Genomic DNA, 9,719 nt, shown 5'->3' with positions numbered 1-9,719 from the left:
CTATCAAGTCGAAGAAACGAAACCGACTTGTTGCGCTCGTGCATGACTTTCGATGCGCTGTCAGTGTAGTGTCCTATGGTGTGGACACAAGCAAATCTCAGGGCTCAGTGAAATGGGTCTCCGCCACATTTTCCATTTGGCAACAAAGGCAACTTTACGGCCATTTTTGACCGGATTGTCGAGCGCTAAATTCGATAAAATGGGCATCAATGGAAAGCTGTTGCTGTACCGATTACGAAAATATAAATTTTATTCTGTTCCTGGTCCTGGAATCCCGAAAACCAGCCTCGAATTTTGCATTGTAACCGAGTTTTGACAGTCTGACACAACAATTCTGTCCGGCAAGACGAGAGTGAAGCTAAGAAAGAAAGAGCCAGGCAGCATTGTTGCGTCACAATTCGAAACTCGATCACAATGCAAAATTCGAGGCAGGTTTTGGGGGGTTCCGGGACCAGGAGCAAACTAAAATTTGTATTTTCGTGTTCACTACAGCAGCAGCTTTCCATTGATACACGTTTTAGCCAATTTAGCGCTCGGCAAGCCGGTCAAAAATGGTCGTAAAGTTGCCTTTGACCAAATGGAAAGTGTTACGTCGACCAATTTCACTGAGCCGTGAGAGATATGCTTATGTCCACACCACATAGGACACTATGCTGTGAGTCACGCATCGACCAGCTAGTGAAAAATAAACAAATGCAGCCATCGCCTTAAAGTTCATTATGTTGTTCTTCTTGTCACTGGTGGTGAATAAACAATGCCATGCACTCCATCAACCCTGGCTGATAATGCCTAGTTTAACAGAATTTGTGATTACACCTCGCATAGGTCAAATACGCGATTATGACATCAAAATTGTGGAACATATGTAGGTGGTACGCGAGCACTCGCGAACCTCGAAATGGTACGTGGGTCGAAAAAGGTTGGGAACATCTGTCCTACAACCTTGTCACAAAGTGCAATGTAATCGGTCTAGGGTCGAAGAAATACCAAGGTTATGATGACGAATACGGGTATTATATTCTCTGTAGTACCATAAAAGGTACATATTTGAACTTTGACATATTACATTATATTATGACGTCATAATGAGTGATACTCGAATACTCGACTCGACGCATAATACGTGATTCAGAATCGAATCCTCAGGTAGGTTACTCGATTATGCCTAGCCCTAGTCGCGGGTCACTTTTCAAATTTCCAGTGTCCGAATTAAGCGAGGTCGACTGTATTTTGAATACATATTTAAAACTGGAATGGATGTATTTTAATATTAAAAGAGGCTTTGCGTCCCTATTTTTTGTAATACGTTGGCCTTAACCAATCAAAACGGTTTTTATTCGAACAATTCTCATCAATTGTTTTGGCTTTGAGGGGATTTTTGGGACTTTTCTACAGACGGTTATGTACGATCGCGCAGGGCCGCAGGCTACGTCGGGTCCATAGTCATATACTAGTTATAATGGCGTAGCTGTTGGTGTACCCTCCATAATTTCACCCATCCGACTAAGTCACCCGAATTTTCATGTGGCAAATAGGATTGAAACACACACACTCACACACACATATTTTGTTTTTGTGCTTCAATGAGTACTTTCTGATTGTATTTGAAATCAAAACTATCACTGTGAAGTGGCAGTTCAGTGGTATGCGTTTTCTTGGAACGCTGTGTCTCACACCAAAATCTAACATTTTATAAAATCGAATTTCTGTAGTTATTTTTTTTGTGAAATGCCTTTCACCGATCATTTCAAATTCGGTTGACGGTGAACTGTCCTTCAACAAGTCCATTGTTGGGTTCACACTCCGTCGCCTATTTCAAAATTGTGCTGACAAGTTCATCCGGTCAACGACAGCGAAATGACACATATATAGACTATAGCACTATGTATGTTTCGACACAAGCTTAAATATACATTTGCTCCAATAACATGAAAATCGTCGGATTTCGACCTTACCAAGACAGTCTCGAGAAAAACGATATCAAAGTGAACACCAGGCTACCTCGGTTATAGGTAGATTGTGAAAGCATGACACAATTTTAATTCCGCAATGAATTATCATGATCATGTCCAGTTGTTCACGATGACAAATTATTGTTAGTCTGTGTATGATTAGCAACCAATGTGAACACCTATATATACGTCCAATCGCCCATGCAACAGTCTGAAATCCTGAGTTTGAATAGGCTATATATGTTAATCGATATGGTGATTAAACATTTCAACTTTTAGTGACCCATCCGCCACCAATCGTTGAGGGGTTGACCGTCACCGTCATGGACAGTGGACACGGTTGCCGAATTGCGGATATCTTTGATCGGTGACTTTTTAAACATTGGCCTTAAGCAAAGCACTCATGCACTAATTCTGTATTTTAAATCCGCAATGACAACATCGTGGTCTGATTAAATTCCGGACGCGGTCTCATTAAACCAGAACTAAGACATTATACCTACTCAAGATGGTTAGAACACTATTTTGTGAATAGTGAACACACTGAACTCCTCTAATAAATAATATTAAACCTATAGAACATCAGCAGCACGCGCAGACTTTATTCGATCGAATTAACTCATAGATACTATTATAATAAATACATAATTTCAATCGTAATACGATAAGGATTTCACCCAACATAAAATGGCACCGACACCGGCTACGTGAACCGTGTGGATACGCCCAATGAAATCCATTTGTCGGGGAAGAAATAATAACACACTTGAATCTTGTTGTATGTCAAGCGTTAAAACCGTTTGAAAGAACTTTTGAATTTTTGCCAACCATTTTCACACAAACCTTTTCGTATATTTATTGCTTGCGACGCGCGAGGTCATATATCTATAATTAGTAGGCAGCCCGTAAAAAAGCATGCTGTTACATATGTATATTATGTCAAGGTTATATAGTGTTTGCAGGTATATATCTGATTCGCGGCGTTACGGCAGAATTAGAAATTAGAAATTAGAAACAGGTTTGCAAATCTTTGCACGTGAAAGGTACAATTGTACATATAACTTTTCGAGGCAGGTCACAACTACACCCTGGTAAAGAAGGGACAGAGATACGAAGACTTTATAGCATAGAAACACGTAAACGTCATCGTAATATTATGAAATCACGGTGACATCAAACTCCTGGCTGCTTCAATTGTTGGTTGAGGCGTTATGCCACTGAGCTCCCACGAACAAATTAGGTATAAAGCGATATTATTAGAGAAAACATACCCATGACTATAGCGCCTTGGAAGGAAGATGCGTCAATGTTGAAAATTCTTTCAACGTCCCCGACCACGAGTGATACGGGATTGATTGATCTGGCTACTAGGCTCGGACACTACCCCTATGATTATATTTTTATGATTCTCACATTACTATTGTCTTTGCGAAAGCATCGATACCATACCAATGCGGATAGTAAAGGTGATAGTCAAGGCCGCTGCAGTGCGTCTCATTTTCTTCGTGTATTCCTTCGTCGCCACTTGGAGAGTGGTAGAAACGTACGGTAACTCTGGATACTGGTGGATGCTATTTCTTCTGTTGGGTATTTTGGCAGAGGCTTTCGTGACGTTTTACGGACGAGGAGGCGAAGAATGGAAATGGTAAGTACCATTCGTACCAAATTAAACAGCTGTGAATTGGCGTCGCTGAGTCGGGATAAAATCATTTACACAAGACTTATTCCACTGAGATATATAGCCAACGCTGTATAGCTTACGCACACTTCATAACTGATACATTAGAGAACTTCTAACTCGCATTGTAACCAAGGCGGGTGTAGTTTTCCAATTCAATTGGTAAGATGACATGCGGCGATGCAGGGAATAGTTATGTGATGTAAATAGATAGATCAATTACTTCAGTGGTTCTCAAACTGGGGGGCGCACCCTTGGGGGCGTAAAAGCATCAGAAGTGGGAGCGAAATTACGGTCAATTCATGGTTATTGCCCTGTGCATAGTCCGAATTTCATATTTGAGAATTCTCTCATCAATAGTCATAACCTTTTATGCCATTTAAGAGTCTTTTGGGATTGCTAGCATTGTGGTTGCGTTGTGTGATATGCGACAAGGGGCGCGCGAAATTATTCACTATCATAAAGGGGGGCGTGTCTAAAAAAGTTTGAGAACCACCGATTTCGTTTGAGTTTTTGCGATGTCAGATTAAAGTATAATCATTTTATAGAAGTAATTCCGTGGTTTCAGGTTTTCTCCTGCAATCTTCTTTTACTTACTGGCGTCTCTGCCGTCGCTATGGCTTTTGGAGCTGCATTTGATGGAGCTGCGGCATCAAGCATCCGAGGTCGTTAAAAATCGCACCCTCGTGGATGGCAATAATAATATTCTTGGGGTAAGATGTATGATGTAGGTAGATACATAATATACAAAAGAACACCACCCGGTGCGATCAAATAGGCCTTTCCGGGAATAAATGATGTACTGTCGATTTCATAAAGGGTGGTGATGATTTCATATCGATCGAATTCTGATTGATATCCAATCAACATACTAAAATCCTGCCAGAGTTAATTTTCGAATTATTTGTGTTAATTTTCGTTATATCAACTTCCCACGATTAATATTTTAGTTTTTTTATATTAGATCAAGGAATGTCATGGCGAATAAATAGCGATAATAAATAATTTCTTATTAAATTCAGATAAGCCAATTATCTTAGCCTCACGCCCAATTCAATAAAATACGAAGGCAAGACCTACATATAATCGCAGTAGCGCGATTCGCGAGCCATTGGGTTGATACGCCACCGCAAGTATAAAATCTTGTAACGATATCCAGGACCATAGCAACTCCCACATATCTAACAATTAAAACAATATGAGACTTGAGTAGCATCCGTCAGGTCTTCATCATCGTGTTGAACCCGACACGAAATTATTGCCGATCTTTATAAATTTCCGTTGAACCGAAGAGAATGTCGGGCTAACCACGATACAGTCACGAGCACTCGAAAGCCTAACAATGCTTGGGATTGCACCCTTCAAGCACGAATGGCAAGCATATACGCTCGTCTTTCAGCGAAACTTGAGAAGAAAGACAACATTGTCAATACTTTCACGGAAATCTTAATTACCGTCTGAAATGCTAGGATGCATTTTCACTTTACAGATAGAATTTGAAGTTGAACTGGACGAATTCGGATGGGCCTTGGCGCTTGAACAAGTTCTGTTCTGCAGTCTCATCCTCAGTAGATGGGTATTGCCAAGAGGAAAAGTCAGTAGGAACCAATTATCTCAGTTACTCCTGGTTCAAATAGGCATGGCAGCTGATATTATGGAGCTCTTTGAAGTATTTGAGGAATCAAAAGTAAGTCCGTACGGTGCATCCTCGAACACGTACGCAAACGATGGTGACCGAAATCCTTTCTTTCAACTAAGCGATGTAATGATCAATCAATTTTAAGATTGTAGAAAATCGACACTTGGTTTATCCACTGTTGTCGCTATGGAGCGTGGGTTTGCTACAATACTGCTTAGTAATAACAGCGACAAATGCTCGGAAAGACACATTCGGCGGAATGGAGGAAGACGAACAAGAAGGGGTAGATAGGTAAGGAAATGTGGCCTCGTGTGATAATAATTTATCTTTCAACTCGCAACTGTGGGCAGTGGGAATTTCATATTTTTGCGGCTAAAGTTGCTAAGTTGTCTACAAAAACTATACAAAACAAATATGACTCAATTCTAGCCATTATAAGTGAAGTTATTCGACTCTTTCATTAATAATTCTTGGATCACCTTATAGCAAATACTATTTTTTTAAATCCAAGATTTCAACTCCGATAATTTCGCTGCTACCGGTTGGAATTACGCCAAATTTGGTGCATATCGTCTTAATAGACTACTTGACAATTCCATGAGGTCGACAGTAAAAAATGAAGACAAAAAATAATTGTTTTGTTCCATAATAAATGTAGAAAATTTCCAACTGTGATAGCTTCACTTCTACTAGTCGCAATTGCATCAAATTTGGTGTAGAACGCTTATTTAACCAACCTTTAAAATTTTAGCTAATAGCCGCGAAAATATGAAAAAAAAGATATATTTGAACAACCCTAGTGTGCAGTTACGCCAAAACCATATGTATCTGCGTATGACCTCATATACATGATTCATCATATTTCAGGAAAAAAGCGAAATGCTCGTGCCACATCAGCGATTGGAACGCAGACGTAGTCGGTATTCTAACTACGATATTCATGCAGGACCTTCCTTTTTTCATATTTCGGGTATATCTACTGGGAGGTAAAATATGAATGCACTTCTGATCATGTTAAATACTGAAGCGACTATATAACTATAAGAGTTCACGAAATAGCAACATCCTTCAACCGAAAATTGATTTCTCTAAAAATACTTCGCGTATCACACCGATCTTCATAATACTGGTTGTTGATTTTACTATACCGATATAAACAAATTATTAAGTCTTGCGTTTGCCGATAGCTATTTCGGCTCGGCCTGAAGGATTCGTTCCCCAGAGATTAGGTTGATCGCCCTATGGAGGGCCAAGACCACTGTTTTCGGGGGTTGAATGTGATTCACGATAGGGTTGCATTCTCAAAAACGTAACCACACATGACACTTGTCACAATGAAACCACGACATCAAACATGTTGTTTTGTGTTGATTTTGTGAGGTACCGTGAGTCAGTTAAAAATTACCAATGGACCATTTCGTGAATTTATTTGAAAAGTTTGAGAAACACTGGGTTAGGGGGAGGTAAGCGAGTGGCGCAATCGGTTAAACACCGGCGTCACGACACCAATGGGAATGGTTTCGAATCCCGGTTCTGGCCAACTCTTATGTGTCAGAGGTTTATCTAGGCTCCTCGACGCCGACACACTGCAACTGCAGCACACTGAAGAGCCCGAACGTATAGTGAGCCGAGCTATACCAGATAATGCAATGCAATACGGTTAAGTATAGGGTAAGACTAGAATAGGGTAAGGGGTGTTCAGGGTGGGGTTAGGCGTTGGTCACGATGGAGTCAAATAGCTCATGCTTCAAACAGATTTATTGTCCGTCACTCAAATGGTCTGTCACTCAAACTATTAAAACCGCACTTTTAAATATATCACTCCAAAAATCACAACGCCGTCATCACTCACATGATTCATATATTCCGACCGTAACAATCAATTTTGTTTGTAACAATCGGCATATACTATAATTGTAGCGGTCGCTGCAATGACTTGTCGCAAGACACGCTGGTATAGTGCTTGATTGGAGTCGACGCTACAGCTACAGTTCCCGTTGTACGCACTAGTCCACTGACTAATGACCGCTCTGAGTACTCTTGCAATCCTGATTACACACGCAGGTCCAAGGAGCTTTCTTTAATAGCATAGAACAGCCAAATAGTAGTAATTAGTGGTCAGAAACTTATAGATTTACCAGGATCAAATCCTTGTAAACCTTTCGCATAGCTACTTCAAAAATTATACACTTATACAATCGCAAATTAAACATCCAGATCACATTGTATGTGACCTCCGAACTCGAATAATTTCCAAGCAGTTTTAAGTATAGCAATGTTAATTTAGATTCGTAAACATAGATCATTGGTTATATGTTTTGGAAAGCCACGCGTGCATGGCCATACCCACGATAATGTTTTCCAGATGAAAGCAACTTCTGAACTTTTATTCTCGCAATATATATCATTTTCATAAGTTAACTTTAATAATATTTTTGTATATTTTGTATATAGTATTGGAATATTTTGTCCACCGGAGAGGTGGATACCACCTACCTTACATTAATGCAGCGTTTAACAGCTAAAAGCATCCATCAACAGATTTCCATTTCGTTAACAGGACTTCAAATCGTTAGCCACATGATGGTGTTTTTCACGTGTAAAAACACTCTGGTCATCATCCTTCAAGTATATCGGCTCGTGATCATCTATCTTGACAGCAAAAAGAAGGAAGACCAGCCGCAGGACATTTCCAACGTCCACCCATCGAGCGAATCTGAATTCAAGCGCGGGAATAACAGAGTCGTTCCTACGCCTGAGAGGTTGGACGAGACTACGACGCAAGATGAACTATCTCCCCATCCCAACGGAGTTTCCGCGTCGCCGAAAGACAGACCAAACTCCCTTCGAAGATCAAAAAGGGCATTTGTAAATCATCACGATGATAATTTACCAAGCCCGTCTTAATCATAATGAAGCCTAAGTAACGATCCTGGATGCATCATCGTCAAGGCGGGACTGGCACGATTTAATTAATTACATGCATCTCGCATGTTGTTTGTCCACGCAAGACCATTTTGTGATGAAAGGGCTTTCATCATTAGAAATGCATCGCAAAACTGTCGGTGACGAGATAGGACTCGAAAATAGTCTATAGAGAAGCCAATACCGATATACTACATACAATCATTGGAGCTTTAATTCATAAATACATAAATTGAAAACTTTTCGCTGACTTATTATTTGAGGCACCGATCAGATGCGGTATAAGCACATATACTTCGTCGCGAGAAGCTTCAAACTAATCTTCTACAGTTGGAAATTTTATTTTCACTGATTAGATCAGGGTTGGGCAAACTACGGCCCGCGAGTCCGCGACAAGATTTTGTGCGGCCCGCGAATGCATCGAGAAACGTAATAGAAATATTGATAAAAATGCGCGGTCAAATATTTAATTAATAGAGTGATTTGATTAAACTTTTTCTTAATATATTTTATCATGATCTTGATAAGTTATAACCTTAGTATTGCATTTTCTGATTTTATTGTTAGCACAATGAACCGACCTCGGGGTCTACGCCTTTGAAACGCTTCGGTTTTTAAAACAAAATCAAAACAGAAATGGCTTTGGCTCGGATCAAATTTGTAATTTTTGATTAGAACTTTAGTGTGAAATGCATGAGAGAACAGTAAATTATGTTGATGTCGTTCATGCTGGTTATGAAGCTGTCGGCACTGTGTGTTCTGAAGCTTGATCAAACGCAGAATCCCCATAGCTATAAACCGATCGTTGCTCACATATTAAAATTTCTACCCTATCCTGAGAAGCGGCACAACCTACCTTCATCCCTTATTTCGACGAATTGATTGAGGATGTTTCTGACACATTTGTGTTATCATCCAATCAACATTTAAATTGGTGTAATATCGTCATGTCTTCGGTTACTACATATAATCTGATAAAAGCTTGCGTTTCGTAACGATTTTACTATGGCGCGGCCCGCGAATATGGACTCAAATTGCGGTTTGCCCATCCCTGGATTAGATAGTTTGAAGAGTATAATGCAGGTTTACGTTACGGTTTTGGCAAGCGTCTCAGTTATATATTAGATATTAGAGTTATTAGCCCTTTTCTTAACCCATTTTTTTTTTCAACCAAAACCAGTTTAAAATTAAATAACTCACTTCGGGTGTCGCATGAGATCGCATCAAAAGAGGCTAGGAATCAAAATGCGGAATAAATTTCATCCGGTGTTATGGGATCGTAATATATAATTAACACCTTATCAGCGATGATAGCATCCAACTCTGCACTGTATCGCAGTCATGAAATTCGTTTCAAAAATATCGAGGCGAAGCCAGAGTCGAGTACCATTTCAAGTGCAGTTTTAAACCTACTTTCAGTACAGGCTTTATAACCAGTACACAACTATTGGAAAATCAGTAATTCTGATCACTGTGAGAGGAGCTGTGTGGTCACTGGTCAGCGTATCACGCAGACAGATATATA

General features: G+C 39.9%; 3 protein-coding genes across 3 annotated transcripts in view; 1 reads left to right on the top strand and 2 right to left on the bottom strand.

Moving 5' to 3' along the window:
- The window catches only part of LOC145448361 (uncharacterized), a 230,016-nt gene that overhangs the window by 46,392 nt on the left and 173,905 nt on the right, over nucleotides 1–9,719 (bottom strand). The window lies entirely within an intron of this gene.
- The window catches only part of LOC145448356 (transmembrane protein 214-A-like), a 245,912-nt gene that overhangs the window by 62,289 nt on the left and 173,904 nt on the right, over nucleotides 1–9,719 (bottom strand). The window lies entirely within an intron of this gene.
- LOC145447874 (transmembrane protein 26-like) lies at nucleotides 2,799–8,437 on the top strand. Its single transcript, XM_080326139.1, has 6 exons — nucleotides 2,799–3,597; nucleotides 4,199–4,343; nucleotides 5,120–5,317; nucleotides 5,415–5,560; nucleotides 6,137–6,255; nucleotides 7,830–8,437. Exons 1-6 carry the CDS (start codon nucleotides 3,404–3,406, stop codon nucleotides 8,174–8,176), a joined length of 1,149 nt encoding a protein of 382 aa, XP_080182265.1. The 5' UTR covers nucleotides 2,799–3,403; the 3' UTR covers nucleotides 8,177–8,437.

Source organism: Botryllus schlosseri, chromosome 10, assembly GCF_051294905.1.
Source record: "Botryllus schlosseri isolate E-star chromosome 10, Bs_hap1, whole genome shotgun sequence".
NCBI lineage: Eukaryota > Metazoa > Chordata > Ascidiacea > Stolidobranchia > Styelidae > Botryllus > Botryllus schlosseri.
The sequence above is the reverse complement of the archived record's forward strand: the minus strand, read 5'-3'. Positions and strand labels throughout refer to the sequence as shown.

Excerpts from the sequence above, each read along its gene's own strand:
- LOC145447874 (XM_080326139.1), top strand. The coding sequence starts at position 3,404 with ATGCGGATAGTAAAGGTGATAGTCAAGGCCGCTGCAGTGCGTCTCATT. Across the intron at positions 4,344-5,119 it reads GCAATAATAATATTCTTGGG|ATAGAATTTGAAGTTGAACT; the intron begins GTAAGATGTATG and ends TTCACTTTACAG. Across the intron at positions 5,318-5,414 it reads AAGTATTTGAGGAATCAAAA|ATTGTAGAAAATCGACACTT; the intron begins GTAAGTCCGTAC and ends ATCAATTTTAAG.